Source organism: Manis javanica, chromosome 7 (genome assembly GCF_040802235.1).
Source record: "Manis javanica isolate MJ-LG chromosome 7, MJ_LKY, whole genome shotgun sequence".
Lineage (NCBI taxonomy): Eukaryota > Metazoa > Chordata > Mammalia > Pholidota > Manidae > Manis > Manis javanica.
This window is the reverse complement of record NC_133162.1, coordinates 96367393-96391045: the sequence shown is the minus strand read 5'-3', so window position 1 is coordinate 96391045 and position 23653 is coordinate 96367393. Positions and strand designations below refer to the sequence as shown.

Below are 23653 nucleotides of genomic sequence, written 5' to 3'. Positions count from 1 at the left end.
TTTTGTGGAAGTTGTAATACCGCTGTTATTATATAGATGAAGAAATCCAGATTTCAAAAGTTTAAACAGTTGGCTCAAGACACAGAGCTACTAAGTGATGAAGACAGACTTAGACTCCTTGGCTGCCCTCCTCCAAATCAGTGCATTCTTTCTCCAGGCCTGCACCCCCAGGGAAAGGGGTGTCTTTTTTCTAGAGGCTCCAGTGAAGGTTTCATTTCACCTGCTTGGGTCAGATGCCCATGCCTAAATCAGTCATTCTGGCCAGAGAGATTCTGACCAGGTCTGGGAGGCAGGGGTCAGCTCTACTAAACAGGTTCTAGAAGGGGCAGATGAAAAGATGGACTGGGGTAGCTGAGCCATGACTGCAGTCCACCCCAGAGCCATGCCAAGAGCCAGGCCTTCCTTCCTGAGCCCCCCCATCAACCTGGATGTTCAGACCTGGGTGGGCTCTGGGGGACACAGCATTCCTAATGCCCATGCTAAAAGGGACCTAAACATTTAAATCAGCTCTGCAGCATCAGTCACCTTAGCACAATCCCTTCCAAGTCATACTGAGCAGAACAGCTCCAAAATTCTCTGACTGGGCCCTAGAGCTCGGCCAGACTTGCCTATGAGCATGTGCTGGAGTAGGGCAGAGGTGGGCGCTCTCCTCACAGACCCTCGGAGGATCTGGCTTTGTATGTGATGTTCCCCCTCTGACCCCATGCCCAGACACCACTCATATTTTTAGATATCATGCCCATTCTTTGAAGCCATGTCTTAAAATGGATCATTTTAAGAGAGAATTCCAACTATTGTGTTAGATTGCTCAGTGTGAGGAGAATCACTGGAGGAAACTGACAAATGGTAAAGTTATCAGGAAGTGAAGGTGGGTTTCAATCGGGCAGTCCCAAGTGAACAGAGAATGCAGTTTCCATGAGTCGTTAAGCACCAAAGTGAATACAGAAAATAAACTAGGAGAGGAACCTGTTAGATGTTTCCTCGCAGGAAAAAGGTTAGGATTTGAATTGGTTAGGAACTTCCCCCATCAACCTACAAGGACACATTTCTTAGAACACAGCATCAAAGATCAAGGTTAATAATTCCTTTTGGAACTTACTTTTTCTAGTAGCAAGTTTGCTGTTTAGATAATGGTAGGATCCAAAATTATTATCTTTCATAATAATTCATTATTTATAATTAATTCTCCATTCTCCAGGCCCCTCACTTTCCTCATTCAACCTACCCCCACCCAAGGCAATGACTAATATACTTTCTATTCATATGGTTCTAACTATTCTGGACATTTAATATAAATGGAATCATACATTATGTGGTGGGTTTTTGTGACTAGCTTCATTCATTTAGCATAATGGTTTCTAGGCTCATTCAACTTGTAGCATGTATCAGTACCTCATTCCTTTTAATGGCTGAATATTATTCCATTGTATGGATGTACTGTATTTGTTCATCCATTCATCAGTTGATGGACATTTGGGTTTCCACTTTGGGACCCTTTTGAATGATGCTGCTATCAACATTGTGTACCTGTTTTTGTTTGGACATGTTTTCAGTTCTCTTGGATATATACCAAGGAGTAGAATTATTGGGTTGTGTGGTCTGTTATTTTTCTGTGGCTGCTACAACAATTTACCACAAATTTACAATCTTAAAAAAATTGAAATTTATTCTGGGGGACAGAGCCCTTGATTTAGCAAGGTGTCAGCAGAGCTGTGCTCACTCCAAAGGCTCTTGGGTGGAATCTTCCCTTGCCTCTTCCAGCTTCCAGTGGTGGCTCCAGGTGTTCTTGGACTGTGGCTATGTAATTCCAATCTCTTCCTTCATTTTCATGTGGCCTTCTCTGATTCCCTGTGTCGTCTTCTCTTCTGTCTCTTAAAAGGACACCTGTCATTGGATTTAGGGCCTACCTGGATAATCCAGGATGATTTCATCTCAAGGTCCTTAACTTAATATTTGAAATGACCCTTTTCCCAAATAAGGCCAATTCACAGGTGCCAGTTATTAGGATGAGATATATCTTTTTGAGGCCACCATTCAATTCACTATAGTTTTATTTGCATTTTCTTAATGATTAATGATGTTGAACACCTTTAGACCCTGAGTTTACTGGTCATCATGTAAGAAAAGCTTATAGAGGAGAAGCCATTTGAGGTAGTCCAAAAGCAAAGTGACAAGTGAGAAGATAATCAGGTAATACAGGAAGACATTGAGAGATGTTCAGGATGAGCAGGCATGTGGCATGTTTGGAGACCAGTGTGCAATCTAGTGTTCCTGGATTATAGAGTTTTTGGAGGGAGGTAAAAGTTTCAGTTCTGCTGAAGAACAGAGGCCATCTCTGTTTTTTGTATAGAACAATGCCTAACACACAGAAGGCACTAAGTAAACACTTGTTAATGATATTAAACTCACTTTATTGGAAGAGAGTGACTTGGCAGAAACTCTCTAACTCCAAATAAATGCAGTGTAATGTCTATATCAGACATTAAAACAAACAGAAAAAGATAAAAGTACAAAATGATTTCATCTTAATGACATTCTTGGACATTTTGGGAGAGTCAGCCTCCTGTTTCCATCAGCAAATTTAAGCGGAAGCCTGACGTGGTTACTTTGAGATCCTTGCCAAACACGGGGGAAGTCCAACTCTGCTTCTATCTTGGTTTTGCTACAGGAAACTACTCTATTGCCCAAGAATGGAATGATTGAATGCAGGTTTAAAACTACAATGAAGTGTTCATTAACACTTGAGATTGATCCAGATCTGGTGAAAGGCGTTAAAGCATTTTACTTGGATTCATACTGAAATCAATGTTTCAATTACCTTAAAATTTGAAGCAATGGTTCCCAGTTTTTTCAAAACCAAGACCTTTCAAATTCTTTTTCCCTTTACAGAAAAATTTTATTTGTCTGGGATCTGTATTTATTAAGTAATAGACAGTCTTCCCGTGAGACAATTGGTGTCGCTGTTGCCAGCCCAGAGGAAGGTCATTAGTCTCTATAACCTTGTCTCATAAATTAACAGTTCCTTCAGCTTTTCTGAAATATTAGTATTAGTTTCCAATGCCCTACTGCAGCCTTTAGAGGCTCCAAAGGGTCTTGCTTCCCAAATTGGGGCCTAAATCCAACAGCTTCTCCTCAGTATGCGAGAGTGGGGAGAAAAGGAGCCGCAGTACCAACACACGGCATCTTTCTGGAGTATTAATGTTACACTCACATTTTGGCGAATGCATTATAGAGCACAATTGTAGAGTAAAATGCATTCCCAACATGCATTTTAAGACAAAACATTTTAAAGAACTTTCAGGGCTGCTTGAATTTTGCCCCCATATTCCCAGAGTTCGACACTAACCTTCTCTGAGCAGCTGCACCACTAAAGGGTGTTGTTAGAAGACCCCCCCTTAGAGGCTGAACTGCTGTGTTTGGAAAATACTGTGCTATATGCTCAGGGTGGAAGGCTGGTCCCTAACACTTCGCTGGAGGGTGGGCTTTACTCTGGCCCTGTCTCTTGAGGGGGTAGAGGGAAGCATGTGAGGAGCAGAGATGTCAGGTGTGGAACGAAGGGAGCATGAGCAGACTCAGGAAATCCCTGTGATTCTGGAGTAAAATCTGTTAAACCCATGACTACTTGGTGCGTGGCTATTGGCTTTTTGTTTGTTTGTTGTGGGGGTGGTTCTGAAAAACCAAAGCAGGAGCCAAATTCATGTTAATCAGTATATGCCTTATGGAGGCAACATCATGGAAATGTGGCCCACAGGGCCAGAAGGCCAACCCCTGGGGAAATAGAGATCTTGGAGAGGTTCGGGACTATCACTGACCCCAAAATTAGAAGACAGGGTAGGATTTTAGGCAACCTTATTTTGCCTCATCTCCAGGGCAATGCTGGGTTACTCATGTTTTGTTTTTTTTCGTATCATCAATATACAATTACATGAGCAACTTTATGGTTACTAGATTTCTCCCATTATCAGATCACCACCACATACTCCATTATAGTCACTGTCCATCAGCATAGTAAGATGCTATAGAGTCACTACTTGTCTTCTCTGTGCTACACTACCTTCCCTGTGCACCTCCCTACATTATATGTGCTAATCATAAAGTCTCATTCCCCTTATCCCTCCTTTCCCACCCAACCTCCCCAGTCCCTTTCCCTTTGGAAACTGTTAGTCCATTCTTGGGTTCTGTGAGTCTGCTGCTGTTTTGTTCCTTCAGTTTTTTCTTTGTTCTTACACTCCACAAATGAGTGAAATCATTTGGTGCTTGTCTTTCTCCACCTGGCTTATATTTCACTGAATATAATACCCACTAGCTCCATCCAGGTTGTTGCAAATGGTAGGATTTGTTTTCTTCTTATGGCTGAATAATATTCCATTGTGTATATATACTACGTCTTTATTCATTCATCTACTGATGGACACAGGTTGCTTCCATTACTTAGCTATTGTAAGTAGTGCTGCAATAAATATAGGGGTGCATCTATCTCTTTCAAACTGTGCTGCTGCATTCTTAGGGTAAATTCCTAGAAGTGGAATTCCTGGGACAAATGGTATTTCTACTTAGTTTTTTGAGGAACCTCCATGTTGCTTTCCACAATGGTTGAACTAATTTAAATTCCCACAAGCAGTGGAGGAGGGTTCCCCTTTCTCCACATCCTCACCAACATTTGTTGTTGTTTGTCCTTTGGATGGTGGCAATCCTTACTGGTATAAGGTGATATCTCATTGTGGTTTTAATTTGCATTTCTCTGATGATTAGCAACGTGGAGCATCTTCTCATGTGTCTGTTGGCCATCTGGATTTCTTCTTTGGAGAAGTGTCTGTTCAATACTGTGCCCATTTTTTTATTGTGTTATTTGCTTTTTGTTTGTTGAGGTGCGTGAGTTCTTTGTATATTTTGGATGTCAACCCTTTATTGGATCTGTCATTTATGAATATATTCTCCCATACTGTAGGATACCTTTTTGTTCTATTGATGGTGTCCTTTGCTGTACAGAAGCTCTTCAGCTTGATATAGTCCCACTTGTTTATTTTTGCTTTCTTTTCCCTTGCCCGAGGAAATATATTCATGAAGAAGTTGCTCATGTTTATGTCCAAGAGATTTTTGTCTATGTTTTTTTCTAAGAGTTTTATGGTTTCATGACTTACATTCAGGTCTTTGATCCATTTCGAATTTATTTTTGTGTATGGGGTTAGACAATGATCCAGTTTCATTCTCTTACATGTAGTTGTCCAGTTTTGCCAACACCAGCTGTTGAAGAGGCTGTCATTTCCCCATTGTATGTCCATGGCTCCTTTATCATAAATTAATTGACCATATATGTTTGGGTTAATATCTGGACTCTCTACTCTGTTCCACTGGTCTGTGGATCTGTTCTTGTGCCAGTACCAAATTGTCTTGATTACTATGGCTTTGTAGTAGAGCTTGAAGTTGGGAAGTGAGATCCCTACTGTTTTATTCTTCCTTCTCAGGATTGCTTTGGCTGTTCGGGGTCTTTTGTGGTTCAATATGAATTTTAGAACTATTTGTTGCAGATTGTTGAAGAATGCTGTTGGTATTTTGATAGGGATTTCATTGAAGGTGTAGATTGCTTTAGGCAGGATGGCCATTTTGACAATATTAATTCTTCCTACCAAAGAGCATGGGATGAGTTTCCATTTTTAGTGTCCTCTTTAATTTCTCTTAAGAGTGTGTTGTAGTTTTCAGGGTATAGGTCTTTCACTTCCTTGGTTAGGTTTATCCCTAGGTATTTTATTCTTTTTGATGCAATTGTGAATGCAGTTCTTTTCCTGATTTCTCTTTCTGCTAGTTCATCCTTAGTGTATAGGAAAGCAACAGATTTGTGTGTATTAATTTTGTATCCTGCAACTTTGCTGAATTCAGATATTAGTTCTAGTAGTTTTGGAGTGGATTCTTTAGGGCATTTTATGTACAATATCATGTCATCTGCAAATAGTGACAGTTTGACTTGTTCTTTACCAACCTGGATGCCTTGTATTTCTTTGTTTTGTCTGATTACCATGGCTAGGACCTCAATACTATGTTGAGTAACAGTGGGGAGAGTGGGCATCCTTGTCTTGTTCCTGATCTTAGAGGAAAAGCTTTCAGCTTCTCGCTGTTAAGTATGATGTTGGCTGTGTGTTTGTCATATATGGCCTTTATTATATTGAGGTACTTGCCCTCTATACCCATTTTGTTGAGAGTTTTTATCATGAATGGGTGTTGAATTTTGTTGAATGCTTTTTCAGCGTCTGTGGAGATGATCATGTGGTTTTAGTCCTTCTTTTTGTTGATATGGTGGCTGAGTTGATAGACTTTCGAATGTTGTACCATCCTTGCATCCCTGAGATGAATCCCACTTGATCATGGTGTATAATCCTCTTGATGTATTTTTGAATTTGGTTTGCTAAGATTTTGTTGAGTATTTTTGCATCTATGTTCATCAGGGATATTGGTCTGTAGTTTTCTTTTTTTGTGGTGTCCTTGCCTCGTTTTGGTATTAGCATGATGCTGGCTTCATAGAATGAGTTTGGAAGTATTCTTTCCTCTTCTATTTTTTGGAAAACTTTAAGGATAATGGGTGTTATGTCTTCTCTGTATGTCTGATAAAATTCAGTGGTGAATCCATCTGGTCTGGGAGTTTTGTTCTTGGGTAGTTTTTGATTACCGATTCAATTTTGTTGCTGGTAATTGGTCTGTTTGGATTTTCTGTTTCTTCCTTGTTCAGTCTTGGAAGGGTGTATTTTTCAAGGAAGTTGTCCATTTCTTCTAGGTTTTCCAGTTCATTAGCATGTAGATTTTCATAGTATTGTCTAATAGATCTTTGTATTTCTGTGGGGTCTGTCGTGATTTTCCTTTCTCATTTCTGCTTTTGTTTATGTGTGTAGATTCTCTTTTTCTCTTAATAAGTCTGGCTAGGGGTTTGTCTGTTTTGTTTGTTTTCTGAAAGAACCAGTCCTTGTTTTCATTGATTTTTTTCTATTTTATTCTTCTCCATTTTATTTATTTCTTCTCTGATCTTTGTCATGTCCCTTCTTCTGGTGACTTTTGGCCTCATTTGTTCTTCTTTTTCCAATTTCAATAATTGTGTCTTTAGACTATTTATTTGGGATTGTTCTTCCTTCTTTAAATAGGCATGGACTGCTATATACTTTCCTCTTAGAACTGCCTTTGCTGCATCCCACAGAAGTTGGGGCATTGTGCTGCTGTTTTCAATTGTCTCCATATATTGCTTGATCTGTTTTAATTTGGTCATTGATCCATTGATTATTTAGGAGAATGTTATTAAGCCTCCATGTGAGCCTTTTTGGGTTTTTTTTGTACAATTTGTTTCTAATTTTATACCTTTGTGGTCTGAGAAGTTGGTTGGTAGAATTTCAATATTTTTTAATATACTGAGGCTCTTTTTGTGGCCCAGTATGTGGTCTTTTCTGGAAAATATTCCATGTGCACTTGAGAAGCATGTGCATCCTGCTGCCTTTGGGTATATAGAGTGCTATATATGTCTGCTAGGTTCATCTGCTCTATTGTGTTGTTCAGTGCCTCTGTGTCCTTACTTATTTTCTGTCTTGTGGATCTGTCTTTTGGAGTGAGTGGTGTGTTGAAGTCTCCTAGTGGGAATGCATTGCATTCTATTTCCTCCTTTAATTTGTTAGTATTTATTTCACATATGTCAGTGGTCCTGTATTGGGTGCATATATATTTATAATGGTTATATACTCTTGTTGGACTGACCCCTTTATCATTGTGTAATGTCCTTCTTTGTGTCTTGTGACTTTCTTTGTTTTGAAGTCAATTTTGTCTGATACAAGTACTGCAACACCTGCTTTTTTCTCCCTATGGTTTGCATGAAATACCTTTTTCCATCCCTTCACTTTTAGTCTGTATATATCTTTCAGTTTGAGGTGAGTCTCTTGTAAGCAGCATTTATAGGGGTCCCGCTCTTCTATCCATTCTATTACTCTGTGTCTTTTGTTTGGTGCATTCAATGCATTTACATTTAGGGTGGTTTTTGAAAGATATGTACTTATTGCCATTGGAAGCTTTGGAGTCGTGATTACCAAAGGTTCAAGGGTACCTCCTTTACTATCTAACTATCTAACTTAACTCACTTATTAAGCTATTATAAACACAGTGTGATGATTCTCTATTTCTCTCCATTCTTATTCTTCCTCCTCCTTTCTTTATATCTTAGGTGTTTTATTCTGCACTCTTTTGTGTTTCCTTTGACTGCTTTTGTGAATAGTTGATTTTATTTTTTGCCTTTAGTTAGTATTTGCTTGGTCTGCTTTCTTTGGTGTGATTGTATTTTCTCTGGTGACATCTATTTAGCGTTAGGAGTGCTTCCATCTAGAGCAGTCCCTTTAAAATACCCTGTGGAGGTGGTTTGTGGGAGGCAAATTCCCTGAACTTTTCCTTGTCTTGGAATTGTTTAATCCCTCCTTCAAATTTAAATGATAATCATGCTGGATACAGTATTCTTGGTTCAAGGCCCTTCTGTTCAGTGCATTACATGTATCATGCCATTCTCTTCTGGCCTGTAAGGTTTCTGTTGAGAAGTCTGATGATAGTCTGATGGTTTTCCTTTGTAGGTGACCTTCTTTCTCTCTCTGGCTGCCTTTAATACTCTGTCCTTGTCTTTGATCTTTGCCATTTTAGGTATTATTTGTCTTGGTGTTATCCTTCTTGGGTCCCTTGTGTTGGGAGATCTGTGGGCTTCCATGATCTGAGAGACTATTTTATCCCCCAATTTGGGGAAGTTTTCAGCAATTATTTCTTCAAAGATACTTTCTATCCCTTTTTCTCTCTCTTCTTCTTCTGGTACCCCTATAATGTGAATATTGTTCTGTTTGGATTGGTCACACAGTTCTCTTAATATTCTTTCATTCCGGGAGATCCTTTTATTTCTCTCTTCCTCAGTTTTTCTGTATTCCTGTTCTGTGATTTCTATTCCATTAACAGTCTCTTGCATCTCATCCAGTCTGCTCTTAAGTCCTTCCAGAGATTGTTTCATTTCTCTAATCTCCCTCCTGACTTCATCCCTTAGCTCTTGCATATTTCTCTGCAGGTCCATCAGCATGATTGTGACCTTTATTTTGGATTCTTTTTCAGGAATATTGGTTGTAGCTATCTCCCCAGTCCCTCTTTCTGGGGTTGTCTGGGTGATTCTCAACTGGACCAAATTCTTTTGCCTTTTCATGGCAATAGACATGGTCGTAGCCAGGTGGCGCATGTGCTGGTCACCTTGCCCTTCTCCACTTCCTGTGTTGGTTACCCACACACCATGAGCAGCCCCTGGGTTAATCCCCTGAGCTGACTTGGGTGGAGCAGCCCTCGACGTAGCCCAGAGCCCTGCGGGGGGGTGGCAGGCACACCAGGTATGTTCTTCTGCGAGAACGGCACTCCTTCGTGCCTTGCCCTGGCTTCCTCTGTGCCAGGCAGCTGCGAGCTGGCGGAAGCCTCTGAGTCTGGCCTGGGTGGCTGCACACTGGGAGGAGCCTCTGGGCTGTTCCTATGTGTGGGGCCACTCTCCGGCTGCTTGACCACTGTGGTGGGGCAGTGCCTGCCAAGAGGAATGAATGACAAGCTACTTATCACTGTGAGGGGCTTCAAAGCTGTGTTGCCACTCAGGGGGTTAGGGCACCTGAAGTTCCTTAGGATTCCCAGCCTGTTGGGCAGGGTGTGCTGGGATGATTCTGTCCAGCTGTTAAGTCCTTTGTCCCTTTAAGACTTTCAAAAAGCACTAGCTTTTCTATTGTCCCAGGGGAGCCAGCTGTGGGGATCCACCCACAGATTTTACTTTTCCAATTCTCTAATATCCAGTACACCATGCAATGTGTGTCTATGCTCCCAGTGCAGATTTCTAGGGCTGGTTATTTAGCAGTCCTGTGCTTCCTCTCTATCCCCACTCTGACTCCTTTCCTCCTGCTGGTGAGCTGGGGTGGGGGGAGTGCTTGGGTCCCGCTGGGTCACGGCTTTGTATCTTACCCCCTTCGTGAGATTCTGAGTTCTTGCAGATGTAGATGTAGCCTGGCTGTTGTACTGTATCTTCTGTTGTCTCTGTTAGGTGTAGTTGTATTTGTTGTATTTTCAAAAATACAACAGATTTCTGCCACCCTACTTATGCCACCATTTTGGCTCCTCCATCTTGCCTATGTTTCTTTCTAAGAGTTTTACAGTTTCATGACTTTCATTGAGGTCTTGGATCCATTTCTAGTTTACTTTTATGTATGGAGTTAGATAGTAATCCACTTTCATTCTCTTACATGTCACTGTCCAGTTTTGCTAACACCAGCTGTTGAAGAGGCTGTCATTTCCCCATTGTATATCCATCACTCTGTTATTGTATATTAATTGACCATATATGCTTGTGTTAATATCTGGGCTCTCTGTTCTCTTCTCTTCCACTGGTCTGTGCCAGTACCAAATTGTGTTGATTACTGTGGCTTTTTAGTAGAGCTCGAAGTTGGAAAGCAAGATCCCTCTGTTTTATTCTTCCTTCTCAGGATTTCTTTGTCTCTTCAGGGTCTTTTGTGGTTCCATAGGAATTTTAGAAGTATTTGTTCCAGTCATTTAAGAATGCTGTTGGTATTTTGACAGGGAATACATTGAATCTGTAGATTGCTTTAGGCAGGATGCCCATTTTGACAATATTAATTCTCCCTACCCAAGAGCATGGGATGAATTTCCAATTATTAGTGTCTTCTTTAATTTCTCTTAAGAGTGTCTTGTAGTTTTCCGAGTATAGGTCTTTCACTTCCTTGGTTAGGTTTATTCCTAGATATTTTATTCTTTCTGATGCAATGTGAATGGAATGGTTTTCCTGATTTCTCTTTCTGCTAGTTCGTCTTTAGTGTATAGGAATGCAACAGATTTCTGTGTATTAATTTTGTGTCCTACAATTTTGATGAATTCAGAATCTAGTTCCCGTAGTTTTGGAATGGATTCTTTAGGGTTTATCATGTACAATGGGTCTTCTGCAAATAATGACAGTTTGACTTCTTCCATGCCAATCTGCATGCCTTTTATTTCTTTGTGTTTTCTGATTGCCGTGGTTAGGACCTCCAGTACTATGTTGAATAACAGTGGGGAGAGTGGGCATCCTTGTCTTGTTCCCGGTCTTAGAGGAGAAACTTTCAAGCTTTCAGCTTTTCACTGTTAAGTGTGATGTTGGCTGTGTGTTTGTTATATATGGCCTTTATTATATTGAGGTACTTGCCCTCTATACCCATTTTGTTGAGAATTTTTATCATGAATGGATGTTAAATTTTGTTTAATGCTTTTTCAGCATCTATGGAGATGATCATGTAGTTTTTGTCCTTCTTTTTGTTGATATGGTGGATGAGTTGATGTATTTTCGAATGTTGTACCATCCTTGCATCCCTGGGATCATGGTGTATGATCCTCTTGATGTATTTCTGAATTCAGTTGGCTAATATTTTGCTGAGTATTTTTGCATCTATGTTCATCATTGGTCTGTAAGTTTCTTTTTTTGTGGTGTCATTGCCTCATTTTGGTATTAGAGTGATACTGGCTTCATAGAATGAGTTTGGAAGTATTCCCTCCTCTTTCATTTTTTGGAAAACTTTAAGGAGAATGGGTACTAATTATGTCTTCTCTATATGTCTGATAAAATTCAGCAGTGAATCCTTCTGGTCTGGCAGTTTTGTTATTGGGTAGTTTTTTGATTACCAATTCAATTTCATTGCTGGTAATTGGTCTATTTAGATTTTCTATTTGTTCCTTGGTTGGTCTTGGAAGATCGTATTCTTCTAGAAAGTTGTCCATTTCTTATAGGTTATCCAGTTTGTTAGCATATAGATTTTGGTAGTATTCTCTTACTATTTTTTGTATTTCTGTGGTGTCTGTAGTGATTTTTCCGTTCTCATTTCTGCTACTGTTTATGTGTGTAGATTCTCTTTTTTGCTTAATAAGTCTGGCTAGGGGTTTATCTATTTTGTTTATTTTTTCAAAGAACTAGCTCTTGGTTTCATTGATTTTTTCTATTGTTTCATTCTTTTCAATTATATTTATTTCTTCTCTGATCTTTATTATGTCCCTCCTTCTGACTTTGGGCCTCATTTACTCTTCTTTTTCCAGTTTCAATAATTATGAATTTAGACTATTCATTTTTTTCTTCCTTCTTTAAATAGGCCTGGATTGCTATACTCTTTCCTCTTAGAACTGTCATTGCTGCCTCCCCTAGAAGTTGGGGTTTTGTGCTGCTGTTTTCATTTGTCTCCATATATTGCTTGATCTGTGTTTTAATTTGGTCATTGATTCATTGATTATTTAGGAGTATGTTGTTAAGCTTCTGTGAGCCTTTTTATTTTCTCTGTACAGTTTATTTATAATTTTATACCTTTGTGGTCTGAGATGTTGGCTGGTACAATTTAAATGTTTTTGAATTTATTGAGGCTCTTTTTGTGGCCTAGTATGTGGTCTATTCTGGAAAATGTTCCATGTGCACTTGAGAAGCATGTGTATACTGCTGCTTTTGGCTGGAGTGTTCTGTAGATGTCTGTTAGGTCCATCTGTTCTAGTGTGTTGTTCAGTGCCTCTGTGTCCTTACTTATTTTCTGTCTGGTTGATCTGTACTTTAGAATAAGTGGTGTGTTGAAGTCTCCTAAAATGAATGCATTGCATTCTATTTCCTCCTTTAATTCTGTTAGTATTTGTATCACATATGTAGGTATTCCTGTGTGCAGTGCATAGATATTTATAATCATTTTATACTCCTGTTGTGCTGACCCTCTCTCCCTATTGTTTGCATGAAATACCTTTTTCCATCCCTCGACTTTTAGTCTATGTATGTCTTTGGGTTTGAAGTGAGTGTCTTGTAAGCAGCATATAGATGGGTCTTGCATTTTTATCTATTCTGTAACTCTGTGTCTTTTGACTGGTGCATTCAGTCCATTTACATTTAGGGTAATTATTGATAGGTATGTACTTATTGCCATTGCAGGCTTTGGGTTCATGTTTACCAAAGGTTCAAGGGCAGCTTCTTTACTATCTAACCATCTAACTGTACTCGCTTATTATGCTATTATGAACACAGTCTGATGATTATTTTTCCTCCTTCTTTTTCTTCCTCTTCCACTCTTTGTATGTTGGTTGTTTTATTCTGTACTCTTTGTGTTTCTTTTGACTGACTTTATGGATAGCTGATTTTATTTTTTGCCTTTAGTGAGTGTTTGTTTGGTCTACATCCTTTGCTGTGATTTTATTTTCTCTAGTGACAGCTATTTAGTCTAAGGCATTCTTCCATCTAGAGCAGCCCCTTTAAAATACACTCTATTTATGGTTAGTGGGAGGTAAATTCCCTCAACTTTTGTTTATCTGGGAACTGTTTAATCCCTCCTTCAAATTTAAATGATAATCTTGCTGGATACAGTATTCTTGGATCAAGGCCTTTTGTTTTATTGCCTTGAATATGTCTTGCTATTCCCTTCTGGCCTGTATGGTTTCTGCTGAAAAGGTCTGATGATAGCCTGATGGGTTTTCCTTTGTAGGTGATCTTTTATCTCTCTCTAGGTGGTTTTAATACTCTGTCCTTGCCTTTGACATTTGACATTTTAATTACTGTATATATGTCTTGGTGTTATCATCCCTGGGTCCCTTGTGTTGGGAAATCTGTGGACTTCCATGGCCTGAGAAACTATTTCCTTTCCCAGATTGGGGAAATTTTCAGCAATTATTTCTCAAAGACACTTTATATCCCTTTTTCTCTCTTCTTCTGTTACCCCTATAATGTGAAGATTGTTCCGTTTGGATTGTTCACACAGTTCTATTAATATTCTTTCACTCCTAGAGGTCCTTTTTTGTCTCTCTGTCTCAAGTTCTCTGTGTTCCTGTTCTCTGATTTCTATTCCATTAACAGTCTCTTCCACCTCATCTAGTCTGCTCTTAAATCCTTCCAATTTTTGTTTCATTTCTATTATTTCCCTCCTGAATTCATCCCCTAGCTCTTGAATATTTCTCTGTAGCTCCATCAACATGCTTATGACTTTTATTTTGAATTCTTTTTCAAGAAAATTGGTGATTTGAGTCTCACCGAGCCCTCTTTCTGGGGTTTTAGGAATTTGGGAGTGATCATCAGTGAGTGGCACATGTGTCAGCTGGGAGAACAAAGTCCCTTTCTGCTTGCCAGTCACCTTGCCTGTCACTGCTCTCTGTGCTGGTTACCTGCACTCAGGGATCAACCTCTGGTTTAATACCCTAGGCTGCCATGAGTGAAGCGGCCCTTGGGATGGCCTAGCAGCATATGTATCTGCTTCAAGAACAAGGCCCCTTCGTGCCTCCTGGTGTCTGTACCTGTCTCCTCTGTCTGTGCCAGTCAACTGCTCAGTCTCTGGGTTAATCCCCTAAGCTGCCTTGGGTGGGGAGGCCCTCAGGATCGCCTAGGACACTGGCGGGATTTGAAGACCAGCAGCATATTTTTTACCATTAGAACAGAGCCCCTTTATGCCTCCTGGTCTCTGCTCTCTGTGCCAGTCAACTGCACACAGGAGCAGCCTCTGGATTAATCCCCTAAGCTGCCATGGGCGGGACAGCCCTCGGGATGGTCTAGGGCATTGGCGGGAGTCACAGGTGAGTGGCGTGTGGTCTGCCATGATAACAAAGCCCCTTCGTGCCTCCTGGACTCTGTGCCTGTCTCCACTGTCTGTACAGGTCAGCCGTGCACAGGGAGCAGTATCTGAGTTAATCCTGTGAACTGCCATGGGTGGGGTGGCCCTCTGCATGGCCTAGGGCACTGGCTGGGCTTGCAGCTGAGCGGCATCTGTTCTGCCGTGAGAACAGATCCCCTTCATGCCTCCCGGACTCTGCACCCACGTCCACTGTCTGTGTCAGTCAACCACGTGCAGGGAGCAGCCTCAAGGTCTGGGCCGATTAGCCATGTGCAGAGAGAAGCCTTTGTGTTAAGCTGTGTGGTTGCTGTAGGCAGGGCTGCTCCCTGGTTGTTGCACAGCAGTGATGGGTCAGCCAGTTTGCTTGAAGTGCTGCCAGGGAGGAAGGAACAGCATGTATCTTACCACAGTGAGGGACCTCGGAGCTCCATTGCCAACCAAAGGGTTAGGGCACCTGAAGTTCCTTTAAGTTCCCAGCCTTCTGGGCTGAGTGTGCCAGGATGATTCTTGTCCACCTGTTAAACCCTTGTCCCTTTAAGACTTAAAGCACCTGCTTTTCTTTTGTCCCAGGGCAGCCAGCTGCAGGAACCTGTTTGCATTGTTAGTCTTGGATTTTACCTTTCCATTCCTCTAATATCCAGAGCACCATGCAATGTGTATCTGCTCCTGGGGCAAATTACTAGGGCTGGTTATTTAGCAGTCCTGTGCTTCCACTCCCTCATCACTCTGATTCTTTTTCTCCCACTGGTGAGCTGGGTCGGGGGAGTGCTCGGGTCCTGCTGGGTCATGGCTTTGTATCTTACCCTTTTCTGTGAGATGTTGGGTTCTTGTAGATGTAGTCTGGCTGGTGTATTGTATCTTCTGGTCACTCTTTTAGGAATAGTTGTATTTGCTGTATTTTCAAAATATATATGGTTTTGGCAGGAGATTTCCACCACCCTACTCACGCTGCCATCTTTTCCTCTATCCCTCCTTGTTATGCTTTCAAATAAACTTTTAGTATTAATTTAAAATACACTTTATAAATACTTGTCTTCTCAAGACATTTTTTTCTCTGAATGATTATTAATCTTACCCAGTTTTTGTTACAAATAGATAGACAGGAATGCCATTTTATCCTTGAAAGTGTATTACTTTTAACAATTTAATAAAATTAAGCTGGCCTGCTGACACAGTGTAAAAAAAAATACAGGAAATGCGATTTGGATTCTAAGACATGCTGAGCTCCAAGATAGCAAGATGTAGTGGAAGAGCCCTGGACCAGAGCTGTAGACCAAGGCTCTGGCTCCAGCTCTGCCACTTACCCCTCTGTGCTGTGAGCAGTACCCAACATCTGTGTCTTCATATGGTCAGAGGCTTGTATTAAATGACTTCTCCATCCTTCTAGGGCTCAGACAACACAGTCTTTAAGAGGACAAAGAACATGGGTTATTACAGCCTGCAAACTGAGAAATGCAAAGCTAGTAGAATCTTCAGTGTTCCCAGTGTTTTTTGGAAGTCTTGTAGGCTGACCTTGCTTTCTGAACTGTAGAGAGCAACTTGTTCAATTTTGCTTTAATTCATTAGGTTTTGTTGTTTTTTAAAATTCGTTAAATTGATTTGCAAACATCCCCTGGAAGTGTCAACATTTGGTTTAAACATCCTTGTGAGAGAAGCCTCCTTTCCCCCCTCCCATCTCTGAGGTCTGTTGCCTGCTTTTGCAGTCCGCTGCTATCTACCATGTGGAACAGTGGTCCACCCCTTTGATCTTAACTGGTCTCCATTTCACTTTAGATCTTAAGTAAAAGCTGAATCTTTCTTCCTCTTTCAGCACTTCTTTTACCTAAATATTTAAATTTTGTCCAAGTCTGTTATTTCTTTATTGATCCAAATGTACAATTCTAGATCAAGCATCTTTTAAAGTTGAATATGGGAAACTATGGCCAAATAATGTATCTTTTGTTGTCATGGGCAGGATCCATATTGTTTTATTCTCTAAGACAATCATTCAGTATTTTCCAGTTGCTAATTTTATACTCGCTTGACAATACAGATACCATCTCTGGAATTTCAACACACAGCCTTCACTTACAAATGAACAGTAAGCATGTTTAGATTTGCTCTGCCACACTCAGGTTAGAGGAAGTCATGTTTCTTGATTTTTTTCAATCACACTTGGGCTCATCTCCTCCCCATAGGTGCTGGCTGGATCTCCAGTTTCAGGACTTCCAGCTTTTGGCTCAACTGAGCCAGCCCTGCAGCTTTGAGGACAGATTGGCTTCAGCCTATGAGGCTGCTTGTTGCAAACTGACCTAAGCCCTTGCAGTCAGTTCTAATTGTTCAGTGGATATTGAATATCTGACCCTGATAGGGGTGGCAACCATAGGTCCCCTGCTCAACAGCCTTGCTGCAATGAAAACAGGTCCAAGAAGTTCTGCCAGACATATAAACACTTCTTAGCAAGTAGGCAAAAAATCATCCTGTCTGTAATTTCCAAGAGGTCTCAGGCACAGCTCCTTGCAGGGAAGCCTTGCTGACAGCAGATGCAGCAGCATTCTGTCAGTTAAGACTGGCTGGGCTTCCCACTGGCTGACAGAATCTTTTTGCGCAGTGTAAAACATGGGGCCTGAGGGAGTTCTGGGCTCTTGAACATCATTCTAAAGGCTTTTGGGCTGTGTGGTCACTAGTTTCTCATATCCCTTCTGTCCAAGAGTGGTAGTGCCTGTGTGACATTTTTAGTGAGTCCCAGACAGCCTGAGACTAAAAATAGAAGACTCTCTAGTACCGGGGCAGGTGAGTACAACTGGAGTGCTTGTAGCTACATTTGGAGTGTGGGCTGGGATATATCTGTGTGCATGAAGGTCTAGAGTGTGGATCGCTAATTCCTTCCAAGGTTAACCAACCCTGGGATACACATTAAAGTCAGTTCATACACTCTTGTTTGTTGCACTGTCCTTACTGAAGATTTTTTTTTTTAAGTAAGTTACAGAAAATAGAGCCACTTCTGCTCCTAGTCCTTCCTGGACGCCAGCTCAAAGTTTTCAGTCCTCCTTCCATGACAGGCATGGGGACAGAGTTGGTTAAGGCTTCCAGGCCTTGGGGCTAAGTGGCTGCCTCCCCACCCTCAGGCAGATGCCACCACCCCAGGGCTTTGAGTGTGAAGGATACAAGCTATTGGCATCTGGTCCCAGCACACCTACCCTCCTAGTCTCTCTAGGAAGGAATGCTCTCATGGGTAGGGCCTGTCAGGAGCCACACCTTTACCAGGGCTGCTGGCCCTATGTAGGGACCTTTGGAGGTTGAGAATGTCCTGGGCAACTTTTGGGTTTTTTTAGGCTTTCAGCATATTTAAAAAAGAGAAGATATGCCAAAATAGGGTCACAAAAATTGTAGTACTTAAGGAATGTTCACAGGTGACAAATGAGAACTTTAACAAATGCCAAATCACACCAGTATAACCTCATCAGTAAATGTCTGTAGTTTAATTAGGGCTTCAATGAACATGAGGCCTTGGGCAATGAACTCGTGACAGGCCCAACCTCTGGCCTAGACTTGGGAAACCAAAGACCTCCTGATTTTCCCCTGGCCCAGGCGAAGCCCAGACTCCCACAGTTCTTGGTCTCCTCTCAAGCAGGGAAGAGAGAAACACCTTTATTCAGAGATCCAGACATTTATCCAGCAGGCTGTCTTGCTTTCTGGATAACATCAGAGGGCTCCTGCCCTTGAGTGCTTTTTCATTTGCCCCAGGGAAAGATTGGAAGCTGTTCTAGCCACTGTCTTTTTCCTGTTTTTTTGACTGCCTAAGTGTTGCCAGGCCCAGGACCAGTGGCATGTAACTAGAGAAACCATGCGGGTTGGTGGGCGGCTGGCTTCCTGCTCACCTGAATCCCAGGACCAAACCAAGTTTCCCAGAAGAGTGCAGTAATGGGCCAGGACAGGGAAGAAGAGGAGGGCATGGAAGACGATGCGTGTCTAGGAGACCTTAGGGGCTGAGGTTCTGGTAAAGTCCCTAAGCCAGGCAGAAGGCACATGAACATATTTTCTTATTCTTTAAATGGTGTTGGGTGTGTTTATTATTCTTTACATGGTGTAGGATGGATTTTGAATTTTAGAAACTTAAAATACATTTCACCTCCTCAGATCCCTTTAGGAACAAGATGAGGTGTAAATAACAGATGAATATGCAAATAGACAAATCAGTGTTCACACTGAATGCTTCTTTTTCCCTCCAGCATCTGATCAATATTTCCAATGAAGACATAAATGTTCACATTTTATCCCCACAAACCAAATACTTTCAGATCCAGTATGTGAAAAAGGTAAGTGTTGTTTGGCTGACTGTTTCCTTGCAGTGGTCTTTGTTGGGTTGTGGCTTTCTGTGATTTGGGTCTGCTTGGGTTGGGCATGTAGTATGTTGTCACCAGTCCTGCTCTCTGCATGTTCTGGGGCTTGTCCTGACAAAAAGCCCACTTGTCTTCTAGGAACACTGCCTTGTCCCTGGCTTGTCTCTCACAGTCACCATTACATTTTCTCCAGATGAGTGGCGATACTATTATGATTGCATCCGTGTTCACTGTAAAGTAGGTTTCTTAAAATTGTTTTTTTCCCCTTGGGGGCAGGAGGGTAGAAGGGAAGAAGAGAGATGGAAGGACAAGTGTGAAATTTCTCAGCCTAGTGCCTGGCGTTCCTTGGGCAGCTAGTGTGAGTGGCATGGAGTCCAGTGACAGGAGCCCCAGCTGGGAAAGCGTTAGGCTGCCGAGATCCAGAACAGAGCCATGAGACACAGTCTGCTGTATGTTTCCTTCCTGCCCTGGCCTAAAAATCTCATTAATCATGTGGTACTGGGAGTTGATGAAACTTCTTTCAAATAACTTACACATACTCCTTTAAGTGGTAGGTTAAAAAATTAGCAACAACCCTGAGCTGTGATTATAAACACATGAGACTGGGTGGTGTGGAATAGGCATGTCCTCAGAGGCAGCCCAGGCAGTCTGCAGGGAGACGGAGCCTGTGCAGCCTGACCCCACATGGCTGTGCTGAGTTCCTCCGAGCCTCTTCCAGGTCACCTAATTCATCCTTTGGGCCCCAGGCAGAGCCAGCTCCATGTGCTGTCAATCCATCTCTTAAAATTGTCACCTCCATACTTCCCTTTTCTCTATATCCCACACCCAACTCTTGCAAGTTAAGAAGCCTTAAGTTTAGCTAAACTTAATTTTTCAAAACTAAATTGGAAGAGTAAGCTTTAGTAACCAAGGAGTTTCAATCTTTAAAAAGGAAAAAAACCCTAAACTAAAAACATAGCTAGAATATTGCTTTCAGAAGGAATATTTTGCACCAAGAAGAAAAATACCCAGGACAGGCATTGTACAGAGTACCAGGGCACCTCTCTGGAACTTAAAGAGTAGTGCTAAAAAATACTTTGCATTTATACAAAACGTTTAACCCTTTAAGGCTGTCATTTGCTTTATTTCTTACAAACACTTTCAAGGAAAGGCAGAATTATTCCCATTTTGCAAAAGAAGGAACAAGGCCTGGCAAGGGTAAAGGTCTTGTTCCAGGTTGGAGTAGGAGCAGGCCTCCACACCCTCTTGCCAGTTCATTGTTTGCTATTCAGCACTGTCTGGATCAGCTGATTCTGTGATGGTTGCTTCCTCTCAAGCCACTACAGATTGTGTTTCCCTGTGATTTTCTGAAATGGAAGCAGATAGGTTACTGTCTTCATATCTATGTGTGGGCATCATTATCTTTAGTTTTCCCGGGTTATAGTGAATGTCATTTTAATGAAATGACCTATACTTTGTTTATAGCTAGGAAAACTCAATATTTCTATGTTGTGCTTAAGCACTCAAGTTCCATAAGAAAGTGTGTTTTTAATGAGAGAAAACAAGAAATAAAGCATGTACAAGTTCATCTTTGAAAATTGTGGTCTTCAATATGGCAAACTTGCCTTTTTCCCCCATTAATTTTAGGGCGATGACACTTTGCTTATTCCCATCCATGCCTATCCTGTCATGAACACGCTGGACTTCCCCTCATTTATAAATCTATCAGATGTCCTACTTGGGGAAAGGTGAGTTGCCAAAATAAAATACCAAAATGTCATAGGCTGTAAAAAGTTTAGTTCCTTAACATATAAAAAAACTGTGTTTTCCCTATTGGAAGTTTATCCTTTTAGCTGAGTTAAGTTAGACTTATAATTGCAAAGGCAAAAAAATCCCCAAAACCCAAGTCAGAATATAGAATATCATAAGCCAGAGCAGCAGGTGTTGGGTCATTTAAATGAAAGGTGCAAGGTGGATCCTCAGGCAGGGCTGCAGTGAGGACTATAAATCAGGCTGTAGGAACCATACTCCACTCCCCGTATCTTTGTTCTACTGCCATGTGCAGGCTTCCTGCTCAACAGGCTCCCTCTCACAGGGGCAAGACAGCTGTCAGAAGCTTCAAATAAGGGCAATGGGTAGCTAGAGGGGCCAGAAGGGTTGGGGGTGTTCCAGCAGAAGTCCCAGGATTCAGTCTTACTGGACCAACCTGGATCTTGTTAACCATTCTCTGTTTTTAGATGAAGGAGGAAATGGATTCAGGGAAGGCAAGGACAAAGGAAAGTCACTATAGAAGCCAAATCTCAGATTCCCCCCTCCTTCTTGTTGGGAAAACAGTGATTCCAATTGTAATTTAGGATATGTTTTCTTTTCTCAGTAAACATATTATTAACACTACGAGGCATGGTGCTACTGTCCCTGGGAATATAAAGAAGCTGAATGTGGAACTCTTAAGTGTTGATTATAGTGGCCATGCCAGTTGTTAAAGTATTGCTGCACTGCCATACTGATTGGTAAATGTATACTATCCTGAGGCCCCGACCCCACCATCCCAGCTGCCTGGCACCCCTCCTGACCTCCCGCCGACCTCCTAATACCTAGCAATCTGAGGGGTGTGGAGGCACCTGCAGCACCGGCATCCAGCCTTATATCCATTCTAATTGAGTTCTGCATGTAAAGTCCGATTGGCTGATATTTTAAATATCACCTATGGTAAAAAGATAGGCAAAGGTTCTCCTTCTGAATGTCTTCGAGTCTAATGGGGACAGAACCATTAATTAATTCCACCAACTGCTAGGTACTGTAATAGAGGCATAAACAGGGTCCTATGTAGGCCCAGAGTGTGGAGCACATCATTGGCTGGAGAGATGGGGAAGGTCCTCACTCACATGGGGGCAACATCTAGTTATCCTAAGAGAATACCATGGGGTGGAATGTGAGGATGACATTCCAGATGGATCTAGTGTGTAAAAAGGCACAGTGGCAGTGGAGAGCATGGACTGCATCTTGCAGGTGAAGAAGGGCCACTCAAGGGCTTTAATCTCCCCAGGAGCTGGCACATACCAGATGCCTCCAGAGGGCAAGACTGTGGGCTTTGGTGTGGTAGGGTGAAAACAAGTCCAAGTGCCTGCAGGCAGTGCTGAGCAGGGGTGTATGAGTAGTTGATGACTGGGTAATAGAGTTAGAAGGGCATGTGAACCCATGTGGTAGTGGGGTGGGTGATGTGTTTATGGACTAATATGTATGATCCTCAGGGCTATTCCAAAATACAGATCAGGAACAATTGCCTTGGTTCAACTGATGGGGGTCCCCCTCCCTGCAACACACATGACTTCCCATGAGCTTCTGACTTACCATCTTTACTTTTTTAAAAAAAACAACTCTTTAATAATTGTAAATAAATAATACATACAAAGGAATATATTATAATATGTACAGATTAAAGAATAATAATATAATTAACACAGGTTTTAAGAAAAAACATTACCTGTAACTTTATAACCACTATTCTGAATTTTGTGATAATCATTTCCTTGATTCATTTTGGGTGTTTTAACATATACATATACATCAATAAATAACACACTATTTTAGTTTTGCCAGTATTTGATCTTTATATAAATGGAATCATACTGTATTTATGGAATTATATAAATGGAATCATACTGCCCAAGCCATCCTACACTGCATTTAATCCAAAAATGCCAAAAGTTCTTTTGTAACTTGCTTTTTTCACTCAACATTGCTTTTGTGGGTCAGCCACATTAAGTCCTGCAGCTACAGTTCATTGTCGTAGTGGCCACTATATGGATTGATGACAATTTTTTATCTGCTCTACTGCTCCTGGGCCTATGGATTGTTCCCACTGTTTGGGTTTTTTTGCTGTGACCAGCACTGCCCTTGTGTGTCCTTGTGCATGGGCGGGACACATGTTCTGTCTCCAGGGCTATATCTGAAAATGTAACTGCATGTCAGCACAGGGTCACAAACCTGGAATGCCACATCATTTTCCAAAATGGTAGTACCTATTCACACACCCACCTGCAGTGCATGAGAATTCCTGTTTTCCTACATCAGCACCAATAATGGGTACTAACAGACTTTTAGGTTTTACCTGACATATATTCTTGGCCCCTTGCTCTTCTGTTCTCTGTTTTCCGCAAAACATCTGCCAGAAATCTCTCCTGGTGTTTCCTCCCTCACCCTCATCAACTGTTCCTGTCTTCAGCCAGTCCTCCTGAGAACTAAGTGATCTGCACAGGAACCACAAGAGTCTAACAACGGAAAATCCTCTGATAAGACACAAATTGCACACATTTTGAGGCCAAACATAGCTATTTCCTTTAAATGGGTGCATATATCAACTTTAACCAAAATCTAAGTGGCAGGAAACAGGTTCTCTCTCCCTTTCTTTCTTTCCTTTTTTCTTTCTTCTCTTCTCCCTCCCTCCTTCCTTCCTTATTCTCATCCTTCTTTCCCTCCTTCCCCCCACAAATTGCAAATTACTTTTTGTGTGAATCATAAGCCAGGCCTATGAGTTGAGAACAGTGATTTAATAAGCTGGTGGAAGTTATATGCCTTATAATGCAGACATCAGTCTTAGTTCTTAGTGTATAAATCTACCAACTTCTCTGGAGGCTATTCCCAAGCTACTTGGTACATAATGTCCTTCATTTGTAATAAGAATGAAAATTTCAGCTAAACAGTTTATTAAACTGAGTTACTGTGTGTAAT

At 41.4% G+C, this 23653-nt stretch overlaps 1 protein-coding gene across 5 annotated transcripts in view; it reads left to right on the top strand.

Moving 5' to 3' along the window:
- The window catches only part of CFAP221 (cilia and flagella associated protein 221), a 107225-nt gene that overhangs the window by 4493 nt on the left and 79079 nt on the right, over positions 1 to 23653 (top strand). For all 5 annotated transcript variants that reach the window (XM_017653657.3, XM_017653643.3, XM_017653652.3 and 2 more), the window contains exons 4-6: positions 18833 to 18919; positions 19082 to 19180; positions 20570 to 20670. In XM_017653657.3, the coding sequence (XP_017509146.1) occupies positions 18833 to 18919; positions 19082 to 19180; positions 20570 to 20670 (287 nt within the window). The remainder of the gene's footprint in view (positions 1 to 18832; positions 18920 to 19081; positions 19181 to 20569; positions 20671 to 23653) is intronic.